This window comes from Xiphophorus maculatus, chromosome 5 (genome assembly GCF_002775205.1).
Source record: "Xiphophorus maculatus strain JP 163 A chromosome 5, X_maculatus-5.0-male, whole genome shotgun sequence".
Classification (NCBI taxonomy): domain Eukaryota; kingdom Metazoa; phylum Chordata; class Actinopteri; order Cyprinodontiformes; family Poeciliidae; genus Xiphophorus; species Xiphophorus maculatus.
The window spans coordinates 25,430,062-25,449,273 of NC_036447.1; the positions used below are offsets into that span (position 1 = coordinate 25,430,062).

Consider the following 19,212-nt stretch of genomic DNA (forward strand, 5'->3'; position numbering starts at 1 on the left):
AGACACAGGCTGACGTTGTAAAATCGCGCCATCGTCTGACCTGGTTAAATAAAAGGCTAAATGAAAGATTGTTATGGAAAAGATTGGCACAAATTAAAAAAATTAAAAAATAGGGCAAAAGTAACTCTTGGCCTATTTAAGGTCGCTACGTATTTTTGTACTTTTACAAACTTCATTGGCTAAGTTTGTGTGCATCATCAAGCAATTTGGCTCACATTGTATAAGCATTAAATGCATATGTAAAAACTTTAGAGGACATAAATCTTTCACAGTCCCAAAGCTTTCAGCTCCTTTTTTTAGCCCTTTGTGGCCAATTATGTTGAATTCTTAATGATAATAAGTTCTTTCAGTTTATTTTTTTTCTTCACGCATTTGGAATAAACTTAAGCTAGTTTGTAAAGCTAAATCTTAATTATCACAGTTGAAAATGTTGTGATCACTTTGGTAACTTTTAGACCGTCCCATTGATTAAGAAATAAAGATGACACCGGGTGGCGTGGTGGAGACGCTTTTTGTTTTGTTTTTCAAATGTCCGATGTGACGACAGGAGGGTTTTGAACTTGTAGGAATAGATTAAGTTAACTTTCATTTACGTCTACGTCTTAAGACATTATTAGTTATTATTTTGTCTGAATTGTGCTAGAAACATTTTTTAAACAATCAAGTCGGAAGTGTGTTTAACAAAAACTCCATGTTGTTGCTTTTTCTTGGAATAATTTTGGTTTTAGAAATTAAAAAGGCAGCGGCGGGGCCTTTTTAAGAAAAAATACAAATTTGAATGACTACATGTATGGACTGAAGTACCAAGAATGATAAAGGAAAGATGGACAAACATACCGAGAGATGAATAGACATGTGGATAGAAAACCAGATGGACCAGTACACGTGCAATGAACAAACCTTCAGACAGAGAAAGTCTGGAAATGCAAATATTTTTCATCATTCTTATTTAAAAAAAAAAAGAGAAAGAAAACACCTAATTTCCAGACCCTCATTAATAGAAAGTCACAAAGGCTGTAAGAAGCATCAATAGTGCTTATGACACCAGCATTTCATCCATGCTGGTGGAAACCTGCACCACTGGTTCCCGCTTGGAAACATCAGAAGAATCCGCAGAGCAGGTTCAGGAACTTCCTCCTTCCACGTCAAAACGGGATGAAGTCATCGTTTTCAGAGATCAGCTTGTAGTTAAGAACTTATGTTTGGCCATGAACGCTCGCCACTGCTGTCTTCACTCCGCCGCTCGCCCGGCGCCCCCTCCCCTCCGCCTCGCCCCCGTTACTTTAGCTGCTGAAATCACGCAGAAGGAATGCCTTTGCCTCAGCTGAACAAATGATTGGAAGAGCAAGAAAGAAAGCAGAGTTATGGCTGCGCAGTGTTGTGAGAATCGAGAGTTTTCTGCTCGGTTTTGGAAATCAAGAGGCAGGTCCTCACAAAAAGAAAATCTTAAAAATGCACAACACGGGAGTTTGTGCGATTTTCCCACGGTAAAATTTTACGTTTTCAAAGCAAGTTTACCTTGGAGATAAAAACAATACAAATGAACTAAAGAGGACAGTTTAAATTCACTACTATATATAATTTATTACTGTTATTAATAAGATATTGTGATAGTATTCTACACTCTGCAGCGCGGACAAGATAAACTAAAATGTAGCAACATTTTATGCTTTGAAGTGTCTCTCTCAGACAGCCTCTTCAACTGGTCTGGAAAAGTTACAAAAATTATTCCCGTTAAGTTTTCTGACATTAAGTAAATAGAAATAATTTTAGTAATTCTAACCGACTTAAAACAAATACAGTTTGATCTGATTTAACTTCAAACAGTAAGAGAAATAATGTACTTATTTGTAAAAATGTCTTTTAGGTCGGATCTTGTGATTGTGGAATTATGTTATTTATATGAATAATTTTCATTTTGGTCTTTCCACATAATTATTTTGGTCGGTCTGATTATGTAATCTTTGAATATTAACTCTCCTGTGGTCTTAAGATACAGGGTCATTTGGCCTTCTTCAGTTTTTTTACTCTGTAAAAACTGACCCCACGTCCGCTTTTATGCGTTTTGTTGTGGGTGGTTTCGGGAACTGACGGTCTGACAGGACTTCCCCACTTTCCCGCTGTCTGACCGTGACATTTGCTGCACTCTTCCTCAGTTAAATGACTGATATTTTGCTACTTGAGTAGCCTTTTTAACATTTTACTCCAAAGTAAAAAGTAATTTCTTGGATGGCTACTTTTCACTTTTACTCAAGTAAAGATATGTTGAAGTAGTGCTGCTCTCACTTGAGCACAACTTTTGGCTCCTCTACGCACCTAGGGGGACATGGAACCATTTTCAAGAATTTCAAGCACCCGTACGGTGATGCATAATGTAAAAATGCAGGTTGAATCACTTCTCCCTGGATATATTTATGTGTTTATTAAACAAATTTAGTTTTAAAGACCACTATTAAAGGTCAGACAAAGGCTGTAGCTGAAAATCAGCATTCCTAGGTGCTTAGTGTTTAAAAGACGTCCGTTTAGTCTTCTTTTTGTTGTTCTTCTTTTTACCTCGAAGATCTCCTCCCGGCTGACCTCGATGCGGCAGTGGCCGGCTTGCGGCTGCTGCTGCGAGAGCTCCTGCCGGAGAATCTTCAGCTTCTGCACCAGGTCTCTCTTGTACTTGGGCACCGTCAGACACTCCGCCTCTTCCGGCAGCTGAGCGGGAGACAGAGCCTGCGGAGGGACTCCGGGACCACCCTGGTCCTTTAGCTGTGGTGGATGACTGCAGGAGGAAATGAAGACAAATGAGGAAAGATAAGATTGTTTTTACTCTACAAGAAAAAAAAAATAAAAAGTTGAAACCAAAGCCATTTCTTCCAGTTGTGACATCAAAAGGTGAATGTAATTAGGAGGGCCCCGTTTTTTTCCTGTTTATCGCTCTAAATCCGGTGGATGTGATGGATTTGCGTGGACATGAAGAGAGGAGGGATGTGTAGTGCAGGGAATTCCCAGACCTCTTCCTCTCATGTGTGCTTCCAACCACAGACCGGTGGAGTTTTGTCAAAAATTCCCTCTCTACCCTCAAACTCATCGCCGGTGTTAAAACAACAGCCCTTTAAGCCCTGCAGAGAATCTGATCCCGGGTCTGTGTGAGCAGGCGAGGCGCGCTACCAGACGTTCGGTAAATAGAGCCACCAGAAAAGACGCAGAAAGGGAAATAAACCGAATAAGCAGAAACACACAAGCTCCCTCACAGCGGCCTGGCGCTCCTCGCCAACGCTACTTATAGGGTTGTGTTTTCTCAGCTCATCAGGATCCCGTATTTTTCTTCAAATTCAGCAACTGTTTTCCTTCTTATGTATAAAAAAGCCCTTTAAATCATTCTTCCAGCTGTTTCTGTCTCAACTCTATGTCAAATATTTCCCGTCTACTAGAAACTTTAAGGAAGAAAAAAAAAAAAGGGTTTTGGTCACAGCCGAATCCTTGAAGGTGATTTCAATGTCTTTGTTTTGCTTTAAGTAACAGAAAAAAGTGGTTTCAACAAAATATTTTGGATTCTTCAATTGGTTGGTGTTCCTTTTTCATGAATTTGTCAATTCAGAGTCACAAATGGCTCTTTGGACCTTTGCACAATTAAAATAAACATATTAAGAAAAAATAATAACAGTGCAGGACGAAGTAAAAGTACAATGGGCCTATATAAAGTCTCCCCACAGTCTGTATGACCTTCATAAATCTTAACAAAAAGACAAATTTGAAAAATGTTAATGTCATAAAAAGTATGAATCTGCAAATTCTTTAACAGAGTAAAGAACCAACTAATGTTTTTAAATATACCTGTAATAATAAGGCAGGTTTTAGCAGTATTTTCCAGAAATAATTGCACTGACTTTCCGCTACAGAATGATACTAAAAATTAGCAGCAATACTTTCTAAAACTAGTCTTCTTTTCATTAGGTGGGTACTTTCTTGAACATAATTTTTCAGAAATGTTAACGTCCTGTAAAAGACAATGCCAAAGTGTTTTTTCTTTATTTAAAAACCCAAAATATATAAATAAAATGGGGTTCCTTTAAAAATAACAAATTCAAAAATAATAAGTTGTCTTTTCTTTCCCCAAAAGGTAATTTGTGGCTCTGAAGGAGTTTTTCTTAGCTGGACCGAAGGTAAAAATGGCTCTTTGGACTGTAAAGGTTGCAGACCAGCTGGAAGTTAAACTAATTTTATACTTCAAACTTGTTCAGTTGTGTTTATTTGTTCAGTAACTCTTAACAACTAAAAGTACCCGTTTTGCTCATTTACTTGCAGACGGTGCAGTTTTAAAGTCCATTAAAATGGCAATAAAAATAATTGCGAGAAACCGGTCCAGGGAATCATACCATCAATATAACTGGCTGTAAAGTATTTATGCTGACATTCCTTAGTTAGTGATATCATCCATTTATCGATATCCAGGCAAACTGATCAATGTGTTATTGATTTTGGGCCGCATCGTCCAGCAACTATACTATTTTCAACTAAACCCTTAGCTGTTCTGAGGAGGGAGAGAAAAGGACAAAAGCATGTTGGACAAAAATAAATCATAATCCAGTTTGGGGATTTACAAAACTCAACGGGTTCAATTTCTTCTTCTTCTGTTGAGAGAGAATCAGATCAAGTCTGGACAAAGGTGAGCTCTCTAGTGTTGGCCTGCTCCAGCCCACACTGTGGTGTCTGTGGTGAAACGCCTGGGTGGGCTTCAGAAAAACATATTCTTTCCTCCAGCAGGACAGCAGCCCTCCTTCTCCTTTGAGAAGACGCTGAGCCAGCAGAGGACCTCTTCAGAAAAGGCTACTGTCCTCCGCCGGGAGGGGAGAATCAGAGCTGCAGTCGGCCAGACAACAGCCAGTGAACTAAGTTAGATCGATGATGGAGGAGAGGCCCGGTGAGGCGGGAGAAGACAGTCCTCCACCATCGCCAGCACTGGTGCACTTTGGGTCTCCAGCTCAGTGAGTTTAAAAGTAGCCTATGTATCTATTTGGGCTCCCTGGGCTATATGGCTGCAGTGTTTTCACTAGTGTATCCCCTGTATAATCAAGTCCACTGCTATTTATTTCTTTGGCAGGCGCCGGGGCTTCTCGCATGTTAAAGAAAGGGTAAGACTTCAGCGCAGCAGTCTTGAAAACCACTTTAGCAAAGCAAGGAAAGATGCCTTAAAACAAAGTAAAAGGACCTTGTGTTGATTATAAGACTCGGGAACCGTGTAATAAAACAAAACTTTAATGAATAGCTTATTTTGAGGGAATAGCATCAAAGTTCATCCTGTGTTACTTTCCAAATATGATGGTAAATGCAGAAAACACAAACCCAAAAAGCCAAGTCATGCTGCAAAAGTTACTTGAAACTGGGACTGCAACTAATGATTATTTTAGTAATCAATTATTCTGTCAGTTATTCTGATGATTAACTGGTTATTGTGACGATTAATCAGTTATTCTGATGATTAATCGGTTAAAAATTGGCACATTCTGCTGATTTTTATTTAGCCACTTATTTGTACAATATTAGATATACATTAAAAGATGTAAATAAGTATTTCAATATCTTGTTTAAATTAGAAAATAAGCAAAAAAAATAGGAGGAATAATTCATTGGATAGCAAAAGATGCCTAAATATAGATTTCATTATTTTTTATTTTTAAACAGAATTTGAATCAGATGAAACTAAAATTACAACTTGAGGAGTTCTGGGTAAGGCATATTTATTGACAAGCTTTTTTATTTGATCTTAAATGCAAATAAATACATTTTTTGTAAAGTTTTGGCTTAATTACTGTTCTGACCGTGTTGTTCTTTCATCAAATGGTACATTTTAGAATCTGTATACTCCAATTAGCGATTAATCAAATACTGAATTAGCTGATGATAATTTCAACAATTAATTAACAATGTCCTACCTGAAACATAAGAACACTGTTTTGAATTCAAAATGTTCCTGATTGACAGTTTTCAGCAACTGCTGGTTGAGACAGATGGAACAGGAAAAGAAGGAAAACATTGTGAAGATTCGCCTGAACTGAATGGCCTGCAGCTGAACCTGCAGAGTCGTGATATGCCTTGATCCTCTTAATTTATCTGCACTGCGTCTTTACTGCATGATAACGAGCGCTCATCTGCATGTGGCTCCTTTCACACATTCGTTGAAAAGTGCCATGATGACTGACTAACTATAGCGGTGTGAAAGCCACAGCAGCTGCACTCTAGAGACCAGAGAGTCAACGGGAGCCTTTAGGAGAACCTTCAGACTCTCACTTTTCTATCGTACAACAGAAAATACCCAGGAAATGCCTAAAACATGCCAATGAAAGACTGACCTCTAACATTCTTTCCAAACAGCAAATTTTTTCTGGCGTCAGAAATAAAAACAAGAGAAACTGCAGGACAGGAGAAGCAGACTTACGGTGATGAACAAAGTGTCTACTGAGTTCAACAGGTCTGCTGTGAGAACAGTGAGAAATGAAAAAAGGCTTGCAAATCAGTCAGTCATAGATACGACAGCACCTGCTGTAGGTCAACAGAAATCCAGTGGATATCATACTTTAAGCAACAAGAGCATGAGGAAACATTCAACGTCCAAGTGCTATAACTTCACATATGCAGCACTTTGCACTTTGTTTCAGTTATTTTATTGGATTTTTATGTAAAAGGTATGACTGTGAGGCTGATTTTTTTTTTCTCTACATGGTTTGTGAATTTATTTTTAGATACAAAGGGTGGTGTGCATCTATATTCACTCTTCCTGATTCAATCGTCTTTTCTTTACCAGCTTCACTCATCTATAGAGTGAAACTTTTGCCCATTCTTTTGTGGAAAACAGCTAAAGCCGATTTATTGTCTGGACTTTGACTGGGTTGCTCTAAAACATGACTTGATCAAAACTAGAGCTGCAACGATTCACAAATTTGGGCTGATATCGATATCCAATAATATTGTTGTTATGGCCAATAAATGATATTTACTGATATTGTGTATATATTTCACTTTTGACAAAAACGACCACACCGCTGACTTCCTGTTCTCTGCTTCAGTTAAACTCCCCACAATCCTGCGCTGCATGATTGTCACTGTGACATCACCAATCTCCTCCAGAAACCAATGGCAACAAGGTGGAAATAAATATCGGTCGTCAAAATCGGCCTAGTTTTATTTATCAGACCTATGTTGATTTGTTAAAAAATAATCAATATCGGCCAGTACCAATGTTTCATATCCCTAATCAAAACCAACCCATAGTAGCGCAGGCTTTGTCTGTATGTTTCTGTGAGCCTCGAGAACTCCACACACACTGTCTGCAGACGGATGAGATTTCATAGTCATCAACATTTCTTGTGACAAAGTCCTTAATTTCCCACAATCCAAATGGACGCTAGCAAGTTTGGTGAGCTTGTTGGCAACTAGCCTCGTTTGTTCTCCACCAGGGCAGCCACCGCACACCTGTTCGCCGCTGTGCGTCTTTACGATTGGTTGTAAAGCTTGGTGCTTGGTGTCCCAGCTTGGTGTCATTTACAAAGCAGTTTTATGTAAACACCGTCTCCCGTCGAGCACTTTAAGTGAGTACTACGAGTACGCGGTCGTAAAAACGTACTTAAGAGCGGGCGTTTCCAGCAGACGTCCGCCATGAGCCTCAAGCACGCGCGGACCTTTGTGGGTTCTGCCGTTTTTAGCATATTCTGTCCATTTTTGGATAAATGAGGGTTTGTGACATGTACAAAGATTGAGATAACAAAGGAGGCTAAATACAATGTGACAAAATGTGAGAAATGTAAAGATGTGTAGAGGGGCACTGTAAAAGTAGAATCCCTTTGTCACAGCAACAAAAAACCTGAATTTATCCGACTTTGTAGAGCTAATTTCCTGGTGTTTTCAGTCACAAGTCTTAGTTTTGTCAACCCAACAGTTGGTGTTTGCACTCGTCCTCCACAGGTTAAATCCACCACACACACACATTTTATAATATATATACTGAAACATACTCAACACTTCTTAAAACATCAGTGCAAATATTGATGTACATGTCACGAAGATTTACAGCTTGGTTGGGAAAACACCGAGCCACTGATGCCCATCTAAAAATACCCTCTCCAAACACTGATGTAATCTCCCAAGCAGACTTTTTCTGCCGGTGCAAAAGAAGGAAGCAGAGTATGTGAGAGACAGTGTGGTACACCACAGCCATGCAGATGTGTCTGACTGTCTGACAATTCAAGGCCTTCATCATCCCAGGTAAAAGGCAACAGTCGTAGTCAGATCTAGAGCAGCGGAGAGCCGAGGTGCAAAATGTGCAAAACGTCAGATCAGTTCGTAAATGCACAATCTGTTCATCTTGCAGACAAAACAAAAGCTTTCTGTTTGGAGGGGTGTATTAAAAAAAAAATAAAGGAAACTGTTACAAAACAAAAGCCAAGCAAAAATGTGTGGTATTTCAGCAATGGAAGGACATTTGATAGACTGAACTTCTGCGCAGTTTTTATGTCAAAGTGGAATAAAAAATATTTGAAAAACACAATAAAGTTATTTTCTCAGCTGCCATTTTATGAGTCTAGATTAAATAAATGGTCGTGAGAGAATCCAAAAATTATGGAAAGTGAAGTTATGAGAAAATTGAAAAGTTTTATTATTCTAAACAGGAAAATATTACATGTCTTCACACACACACAAAAAACATTTTTCAAAATGAGAGCTTGAGAATAGACAACAGCAACGGTGTTTAGGTATTTAAATAGGATTTAATTTTTTTTTGTTTGTTTAGCCAAAGCAACCCATATTCCTGTTATAGTACAATGTTAAAAGAATCTAAGTTTCCTTTTCAAACTACCACAGGATGACATTTTTATATAACCCTGTTAAAATTCAAGTATATTTCTCCAAAACTATTTAGTAAATTGTGCATGAAAACAAAACAAAAAAGCTTTAAGAAAAGAGTTTGTCTATAAAATAAAAACACTCAAAAGTAGCATTTGATGCAAAACTCAAACACATCTCTTCTGTTTGTGTGGGTCCTGTGTTTAGTGCCATGGCCTTTGTCTCTTAATCTGTAAATAATTTAACTGCATGGTGAACAGAAAGTCCAGGTGTAATGCATTTTGGAAAAGGAGAAAAAAAAGAGAAATACTGAATGTTTGAGTGATTGGGATCAGATTCTGTCCATTCAGAGGAAACAAACCCTCATTCACAGTTTAATCATTTGATCACAGCCTCTGAAAGGTGAAGTTGAATGAATGTCGACTGAAAGCTGTGAAGCAGAAACCAATGATGTAGTAACGACCAATAACTAATACCTGTCAATAATGTAGTACTTTAAAACTTTCACGTAACTTGTGTATGGGTATATGGATGTGTGTGCAATATATTTTGCATACACTCCCAGCTAAAGGAATAGCAAAAATAAGCAAAACCAAAAGAAAAATTGACTTTTACAATGTCAGTGATTTTTTATGCAAATGTTTTTGAAAAAAGCCCATTTAAAAGTAGGGCTTAAACGATTAATCGTTATGAATCAATTACTGAAATAATCATCGACTAGTTAATAAATTGTTATCTAGAGTACACAGACTAAAGAAAGACCATTTGCTAGACGAGTACCACCCTCAGAGCAGGAATTAAGTAAAAACTGTACAATGTTTTGCATTAAAAACATTTGTAAATATGTTCTATCCAGAACACCTAGTGTGTCCAGCTTCACCTAAAGGAATGACATGTTATTGCAGGCGATAAAATGTTTATTATTTTATTTAAAAAATGAATTGATTTGTTTACTAACATCTTTTAATGTATTTTCAATATTGTATAAAAAAGGTTAAATGAAAAATCTGCAGAATGTGCCAGTTTTTTTTTGTTCGATTAATCGTTTAATCATCAAAATAAACAACAGAATAATCGATTCCTAAATTATCGTTAGTCGCAGGCCTAGCAAAAAGTGACATTACAAATCCACATCGATTAATCCTGACCTGTCCAAACTTTTAAAAGTTTCATCTGGACTGAATCTGTCCTCTACCAGTAAGGAGTCAGACAAGCAACTAATTGTGGCGACAGGCAGCGAGGCCGAGCTCCAGCTCACAACTAGAGTCTTTTCAGACACATATGGATGTGATTTGACCAAATGACCAGATGCTGATTTCCCAAACATGTTTATCCTGCCAGACACAAAGCTCCAACAGAGATTCTGCACCAAAAGAGCAAAACTGGAAAAACCTCTGAGTCACAAAAGGCACAAGGGCCTCTCAGACAGCCAAAACACTTCCTCTAATTTAGTTTATCAGACATGGAAACCAAATATCCTTTTTCACATTTAACTCCACTGGAAGCTGTTGTGCTGACGAGCGTATTGCATTGGTCTGAGTGGATACTTGCTGAAGATATAAACTGACAGTTCTGGAAAACAATCATGTAGCCTTCGAGGCCATGTTGACCTTTGTACAGGTATATAATTTATTATCTACTTTAAGTAGCAAGAAGTCACATTTTTCAGAGTACAAATATGTGCCCATGTGTGCTTTAGTATTTCTCACCGTTTAAGGGACAAAAAAAACACTACAATGTGAGGACCGGCTGCTCCTCATGAGACCCAAAACCCCATAAGAAGAAGTGCTGCATTAGGGCTAAGACTAAAGATATTACTAAAAAATGAATGGAAGTCAATGCAAAGCCTTTGTAAAGATAGAAAGATGTAAAATGAGTGTATGCAGGTTACCTGAGGTTAGTGTTTTGGCTGTCCGGGGCCACGCGGGAACCATTTGAACTCGGGCTGCTGAAGAAAACAGGAGGACAGAAAGGGGGGGAAAAAAAGAAGAAAAACGAAGGAGGAGAGAAAGTTAAAAGGCACCAAAACACACGCAGGCGAACGACACGAGTGAAGAATAAGGATGGGTTTAAAAAGAACAAACAGAAAAACAGATGTGGCAAAGAGGAAAATGAATAAGGAGGGCAGGTTTAAAAAAAATAAACCAGAAAAAATATACAAGGAAGAAAAGAGACAAATGGGAAGATGAAAGCGGGTCAGAAGAAAACATGGACACGATGACATGGATAAAAAGATGGAAAGACAATCAGCAGGGAGATTTAAAGTTGGAGGAAAACAAAAACAATGAAATTAGATAAGAGCGAGGGAGCAATCAGTGCTAAAATCACATTATTTATGGCCGCTTGGTACGCCACATGATTCAAACTGGAAATTATTGTTTAAAAAAACTTTACAATCGGATTATATAAAATGTAACCAGGTCTCTTAAAGTGGCAATAAGACTTCCCTAAGAAAGGGAAATCATTGGTGTCAACAGTTGTTTACTGTGAATGCAAAAACAGACCAGATTGCTGAATAGACTCAGAAAGACTCGAATCAAAAACAGTCGGTTCAAATAATAAATGAAGAACTGAAAGTAGTTTGAGAAAAATCTGTTTTCAAATGCATCGAGACGCAGACATCAATGATTTTGACTAGATTAACATTTGTCACAACTCTATAGTAGTAATGCTAATTTACGACCTCATTCTGATTATTGCTGAAAAAGCAAAACCACTGGTCTAAAACCCAGGCCATTTGGAAGATGGGTGACACTGAGAGGAAATCTTTTAAAACAACAAACAAGAGGAACTATATTGGAGGTTTCGGCCAAAGTAAAACCGCTTGCCTTTCCTGCTGCCAAAACCAGAAGCCTAAGCTAACAAGCTTTAGCATTACTGGCTTGTTAAGTATTACTAACAAGCTAGTTGTTAATAATGCTAACAACTATCACTGCAAGTTGTGAGCAGCTAGTAATATTAACAACTAGTAATGCTAGTTAGCTAGTAGCGCTAACTAGCTTGTTAGTAATGCTAACAACTAGCATTACTTACAAGCTGGCAATGCTAAAGGCTTCTCCTAACTCTGAAAAGGGGGAAATAGCAAAACTAATTACGTCCAACTATTTCTGCAAAGGCAGTAAAGAATCATTGATAAGTTGTTCTTTAGTGCTATAGATGTACAGATTTTAACAATTGTCTAGGGTAAATGCAATATGCAGGGTTTCTGCATGTTTCACCACCTCAAATTTAAGACTTTTTAAGATCATTATGAATGAAATTTAAGATTTGTATAACAACAGAAATGTACTAAAGAAAATTTAATATTCTATATAGTAATGCCATGTTTTTTTTTAGAATAAATATAGTATCATACAGGTTGGGGAAAGAAGTGACCCAGTTTCAAAGTCAAATGCCGTCCAATGATGGATGCCAAAAAGCAAGCTAGCTGGAAAGGGCTTTGAAGGGGCTAGTTAGCAGTAGCCTCAACCGCCTAGAGTCACGGAACGCCCCAAAGATGTCTGCGCGCGACTCAAGGTTTAAACTACATAGAGTATACAAGATTAAATAGTCCCACCATGACAAAAGTTTAGAACCTGTGATTAACGCATTTAATGCCAACTTCCATATTTTCCAATAAATGTAAAATATTTTAAGGCTTTATTTCTACATGCATGAATTAAAGACTTTTTAAGGATGTGGAGACACCTTGATATAGGCAGGTCTCAAACTCTGAGCTGGGACTCTTGCACCAACCTCAAATGTTCTGTCATCTGAGCCTGACAAAGCTATGGCCGCACTCACTTGAGCACTAGATGCAGGTTGGCAGACAATCGTGGATCTGTGAACTGTGTTGTTCGATTGTTGTGGTCAACAAAGTAGACGCGGCCGGTGGCGGTGTTCCTGATCTCCCAGCCTGGAGGCAGTGGTCCCAGCTCCTCACAGTTCACATTGCTTAAGTCCCTAACAGAAAAAAACAGAAAGAAAGCATACAGGCTGACTTCTTGAAACCGCAAGGCAAATGTAAAAAGTATAAACTTCGTAAGACATATAAATAAGGTGCAATTGTCTTAAGTCTTTCTTCCTAATTCTTCCCACTCTCGTTCTGCTATTCATCCCTGAAACGCCAATCTGGGATAATAATGTAGATGTTGCCTTTGTGTGTGAAGTGAGGACACATTAGTCAGGAATGAAACACAGGTTTTCTTTCCCTCATCACAAATACCAAATCTTTTCAGCAGCTCCGTCTAAAATGACTGAACCCAGATGTTGTTGCTGTGGATTGGACGTCGTCCGCCTGCTCAGAAGCGGCCAAAAATGCAGAGAAACAGCCCGGCGTGTAATGTTTAGGGAATTGGGTAACGAACTCTAAAGTGTTAGCGAAACAGCATGACAGAATCCGCCGTCGAGTTCCACACCGATCCAAAAAAAAACCAACACGCTGATCCAACTTTAAACAATTGGCCTGGCTGACCGGGATTTGAGCCTAAAGTTTGACTAAAAGTCTGTTTCTGAAAGCAAAACAGCAAGAAGAGGCAAAAGTACACCTGCTCAAGCCAAAGAGTCTTACATTTTAAAGCCACAGAGGTCGGCTCTTTAGTCAAACATGTTTTTCAAAGTATCACAAGTTTGGCTGAATTTGACTGTATGATTGGACTCAATTGGAATGATCTGAATTAAGTTTGAATTTCTACTAGACTGGGTTTCATTCAGGTGGAGATGTATTGGCTCTGTTTGTTTTGTGTCGTCAGACGGTCCCTGGTGTTGGTGCAACACAAACAAAATGCTCTAAATTACACAAACAGAAATAAACGAGGCTGAAGGAGGTACCTGGGTACTCGGGGGTCGTGCCAGGTGCTGACTCCGGTCTGTGTGTGGAGGAAATACACCTGGCCCTGCTGGGTGGTTCTTTGTTCTGAAACAGAAATCAATTTGATTAGAATCTTAAAAAAAAAAGCCAAGAAACCCAAACAATAAGCAGAGCTTCAAGCAGCTACTATTTGGCCAAGGTTCTAATGGCCAAACATGGAAAAGGAAATTTGACTACTAACTAATATTATGACTTTATTCTCCTATTATTTAGACTTCATTCACATATGATTATGTACTCGTAATATTATGACTTTATTATCTCAATTTCACTATTATTTTTCATTTCCTTGGCCATAATGCTCCGTCATATTTTCTGTCATTAAAGTTTTACAACCTTTTCTCTGAGTTTTAACAGCACACAGAATATAAATGGCACTTTGAGTATGTCTTGCAACTAAATATGGCATTGCAGACAATCTTGAAATGATAACTGCGACTCAGTTTATTATGCAGCTCAGACCATTTTTATTTCTTCTCCTTTCGCAATTTAAGATAGAATCTTAAATGTTCAGATTTTCACTCAACATATTTTAAAGCATTTTGACAGTCTGTGATTAAAGAGAGCAATCAATTTAACTTAAATTTAAACTTACTAGGAATTGGTTGTCAATATGTTTGTGCGAATAATTTGCATAAAACATCTAAAAACTTAGAAATGATTAACAGGAAATCAGCATTAAACAGGTCAAAACTCCAGACAGATTCCTCCTTCTGTTCACTGGACAAAGCGAAGGAGTTTTGGCAGAAATGGTACCTGCTACCACCGCTGTACCCATACTCAAAAGCTAATCCATCACAACAAACCCCCAGCCCAGCTTCCTGCTGGCACTTCTCCTTTTCTTGCTGCCTCTCTCCTTTTCCCCTTCAACGCCTCTGTTTCTGTCTCGCCACTCCCAGCGAGCGGTTCAGAGAGTTCAGCCGAGGAAGAACCGCTCTGAAGCTGCCGGGCATCAGTGACTCACTTTGCCCAACCTCGACCAGCCTCGCTGGACACACGGGGACCTTTCAAAGGAGACACAGTGCCCAACAGTGTCATTCTGAGTCACTGACATGTAGAACGCAGGGGCTTTTTAAACAGTCTCTGAGGGCTTTGTGGTTTGGACTGTGGATGAATCCTAAATTTACTCTTTTTCTGACGACAAAAAACAAAAAAAAACTTTCAATGTTGCCAACTAAGTACACTTCACAGTATGGTAATTTTTCCAATGTACTTGCACTCTATCAGAAACGTATTGCTAAACAATGGGAAGCTTTGAATTTTTCCGCAGAGAAAGGAGAAACAGCCCAAGTTTAAACGTTGGTGAAAACGTCAAACTACTTTCTTTTACAGTATCGTTGAAATATCAGACCTTTCATGGCATTTCAGTCTGTATCTTCCTAGAACAGCTGTCTAAAAAGGCTAATGAGTCTTCTTGAACTTGAGTGGGCGTTTGGTGACTTTGTGTCAAATGAAGAACTTCCTTGCATTTATATTTATTTTAGGAGCCGGTGAAATCTGAGCTGGTACCTGGTCAGATTAAGAATGGATATATCATCAGATATCTCTGATGAAAGACTACACAAAATAAAAACCTAAAAAAAGGAAGCAAGAATTTATGATCTCCAAAATAAATGTTCCTGAACTCTGGTTTAAAGATTAAGTTAAGGTCTGTTGTCCTCTGTCAACCCACGCACCCGTCTGCCATGAATGTCATCACAAAACAAGGTTTGTGAAGATTTAATTTAAGCCCAGCGTAATGCTGGTAAGCAAAGTAACAAATCTTGATCTTAAGAAAAAGCAAATATTCCACTTAATCTCAGTGTACAGTGCAATAGCAGGAAGCCTTGTAGCGGTAAGGGAGGTGTTTGGATAAGTCCTAAATGAGTTTTGTAACAAGTTAGGAGCAATGTCGCAATGATTAAATATAGTTGGATTTAGTATTTAATCCTAAACCATCACAATGCAGACTTTACTTGTTTGTCATAGAAAGTAGGTCAGACACAGGATAGAATAAGAGACCATATGAAGCAGTCCACACCAACTTGCACAAAGGACAATAATTAGCAGACCCAGGTAATTGTCTCTATTCAGCTCCTACTCCACCAAAGGAGTAGGAGCTGTGAAATATGCCAATGTTCACGAAACAGAATACTTACGTATGACTTTTATATGTTTATTGTATTTCTTCAATATCGTGTGTTAATCTTCAAGTCCTATACCTGCAGCTTTACTAACTTATCAAAACAAAAAAGGATTTCAAACTGATCCAAAGCCTTCCAATTCTAATTAGGAATGTGGACGTACTTCAGCAAATCTACCAGTAATTCTGATTCGGCTGAAACCTAACCCAGTGGCGAACAGCGGACAGGTGTTCAGTGGAACGAGTCTGCTTCTCACCGTAGCCCTCAGGCAGATCGGGCGGCGTATGCAGGTGTGTTCGACTCATGTAGTTCCGATGCCGCTGCGATCGAACCCGTCGCTCCTGGACACGCTGTTCGCCCGGAGGTCCGCTGGCCACGGCCCCGTTAACAGGAGTCATCACCGGCGTGTTTTCGTCTACCACGCAGCTCAGCGGACGCCCGGATGGGCTGGAGTACTCCGACGCCGGCCTGGAAAACGAGCAGAGAGCGTGAGTGTTTCTGGACAGGGGGAAACAAGCGCGTGCTTAACATACTTCCTGAAACTTGTGAAGCCATTTTAGCAAATGCAGACAACACAAAGGTTTTAAAAGTATGGAGGGATTATCAGCGGACGTCACGCTGCGTCAGCAACCACTGTTCTGCGCATGTCGTCTGCAGACAGAAAGCAGGATTAGCCCAACTATTTAAACTATTTATAATTAGTCTAATAAAATAATTTACAACTCACACTGTTGCTACATGCCTATTTTCAATGTGCTACATGGTTTCCACGGAGGATTTTTGCTCATCATTGATCCACTCACCTGCATGAAACTTATGAGTCACTAAGACAAATCCCATTAAATAACGCCAATTTGGTAGCATAATTTATTTTTATGACGCTGTGATAAATGGTTGTTGACTGAATACTAACTAATGTTAAAAACTAATGTTACCACAGCAATACAATGGTGGGTAACCATGGCAACCGGTGACAGTTTAAAGGCAGGTTGGCACTTTCTGCAGACAGGTTGTGTGAGCCATCCATCGTGTTTACAAACAAATGATCCTTCCATAAATTACAGTCATAAGTGGCAGACTGATTTCTTTTATATTTTTAAAATACACATAAATCATAGTGAATTTATTAAACAACTTGGCTTTTTACTTTTCAATAAAAGTCACTTATATTTGATTTTTATTGCTCATAATTAACAAAAAGGAAATTTTATGTTCAGTTGAGACCTTTAAAAACTCTCAAAGTGGAACCCCTTTCTTTTAAAGTTCTTGGTCGACAATTTACACAATCTTTTCAACAATAACAAAAAAAAAAAATATTTTACTCGTTAAATTAAAGTATTGCAACTTGGTTTATAGTTGAGAAGGTTAAAAATAAGTCAGTATTTTGCTCTTTTTTGTTGATGTTTTTGGCTTTTGTGAAAATAGTTGTTTTAATTGTGGATTTTATTCTATTTGATCTATATAAACTAGATAAAATCCCCAAAAATATGATGGGTGTGTCTTTCTGGTATCATTTGTGGTCTTATTGTTGTCAAAGATGATAGATGTTAGGGGAAAAAAATCAACAACAAAAAGCCTTTGTGATCCAACAGCCTGCGCCAACATGTGTGTTACTTAAGAAAAGATATATGATAAGCAGACACAAACACAGTCCGACTTGCTGACAGTTTTTTTATGCGTCTGTGTGTGTGGGTGTGTGTGTGTGTAGCAGTGTCTAACCACCGTCTGGCCAGAGTTGCTGACGCCTTGGCTATCTAAAGCCTCGGACCCAGAAGTCTTTCACACACACTTTTCTCCCACCCATTTCCTCCCTTCACGGTTCTCGTTTCTCCCCACCTTTGCCTCCACTTTTCTTTATCCCATCTTCATTCGCCTGATTGTTGCAGTATCTTAGCAAATCTCTCCATCAAATATTTTAAAGTTCCAATAACGAACGTTTTTTTCACCCCCCGCCTGCTCACCACCTGTAATTTCCCTCACTTCACCCTTTGACCCCATTTCTCACCATTTCCTCTCTTTCTCTCAGAACTCGCGTTGCCGCTCAGAGCCGACTACAGATGTGTGGTAAAACTGGGTGAGAAGGTGCAGAGCTTTATTTGTTTACTCCCCTAATGGCTCCGCTGATATGCGCCAAGGAGGAAGGCGACAGTCGTTCTCGCAGCAAGTGAAGCCAGGCTGCCGGACTGACTGGCTAAGTTTATTTAGCTGTGCACATACACGGCTGCTTTGTCTTTGTGTGAGTGTGTGCGTGCATGAAACCCTGCTGGAGGAAACTGACAGCACTCATTACCAACAGACTGTTATTGTTGTGAGTTTAAGTGGAAGTGTTGTGTTCCCCCCACCCACCACCTTTCTAAGAAGGGAAGTGGGAGAAAGTACAACTAGCATCTCTGTACCACATTAACTAAGCCGTTATTATACTATGCACTGCATCATTTTGGTCGTTTCTGTTTTGTGCTGTCCCGCTCGGCGTACTGGTACCTGGTGGGTCTCTCCCATTGTGTGGTGCGGGTGATGTGGTTCAGGTACTGTATCCTCCCCGATGCTGTCCTCCTCTCTTCCCAGCTGTTGAATTAAAAGAAACCGGTAAATTTATTGGCGTCGCACAACACAAACTCACAATTCTGACTGCATAAATGCTCAGATTTCAACTTAAAAGTTTTATTTTTACCAACACACAAAGGTACTGACATTTAAAAACTCAGACTATAGTTAAATGCTCATTTTAAAAAAATGAAATGCTGACCCGTCGGGCAAATCGTTGTCAAACAGGCGGCTGCAGTCTACCACTGGTCCCCCGGATCCGATGCGATCTCTGGACTGAAGACTCACTGTTTTGTTGTTGTTTTTTTATTTTTTTTGTACAAAATATAAGAGGACAGTTAATTAGTGATATTTACAGACCACAAGGCTGAAGCAACGATATTAATACCATTATGTGTGAACTCTTCTTAGCATGATGATCTGCGACTGAGCAGTTATCAGCTGGTGAAATATTGGAAAAAACTGAATACATCCTTAGTTCTACAAATTTAAAAATTTCTTTTATTTTTGTCATTTAAGCTGTAACTGAATTTGTTTCAGAAAAATAAATGGTGAATTTAGGTAGAAAAGCAGTCTGACTGCCCTACCTTTTATTACATGCATCAAAACTAAAAAAAGTTTTTAAAATCTTTAATTTTAGTCACCAAACAAAACAAGTTCATTCATGCACTTTATTTTGAATTTCATAAAAGTCTGAAAAAAAGTTAGAGATGTGCAGAAATAAGGATACGTTTATAATTTATGATTTTCCAACATCAATTTAAAATGTTTCTTTATACAAAGTTAAAAAGAAAATAGGAGGAAAAAAGTGCTGCACAAAGAACGAAAAATATCGAATCAGCTAAATATGAGCAACAAAACAAAAACACA

At 38.7% G+C, this 19,212-nt stretch overlaps 1 protein-coding gene across 2 annotated transcripts in view; it reads right to left on the reverse strand.

Moving 5' to 3' along the window:
• The window catches only part of LOC102234869 (E3 ubiquitin-protein ligase SMURF2-like), a 63,587-nt gene that overhangs the window by 8,735 nt on the left and 35,640 nt on the right, over positions 1-19,212 (reverse strand). Inside the window, exons 6-12 of one of the 2 annotated variants that reach the window (XM_023333816.1) lie at positions 18,545-18,629; positions 18,280-18,363; positions 16,055-16,266; positions 13,636-13,720; positions 12,610-12,768; positions 10,718-10,771; positions 2,554-2,767 (exon numbers count right to left, since the gene is read on the reverse strand). In XM_023333816.1, the coding sequence (XP_023189584.1) occupies positions 2,554-2,767; positions 10,718-10,771; positions 12,610-12,768; positions 13,636-13,720; positions 16,055-16,266; positions 18,280-18,363; positions 18,545-18,629 (893 nt within the window). Of the gene's footprint in view, positions 1-2,553; positions 2,768-10,717; positions 10,775-12,609; positions 12,769-13,635; positions 13,721-16,054; positions 16,267-18,279; positions 18,364-18,544; positions 18,630-19,212 lie in introns of both variants that reach the window. The other variant, XM_023333815.1, reaches the window with a different exon arrangement.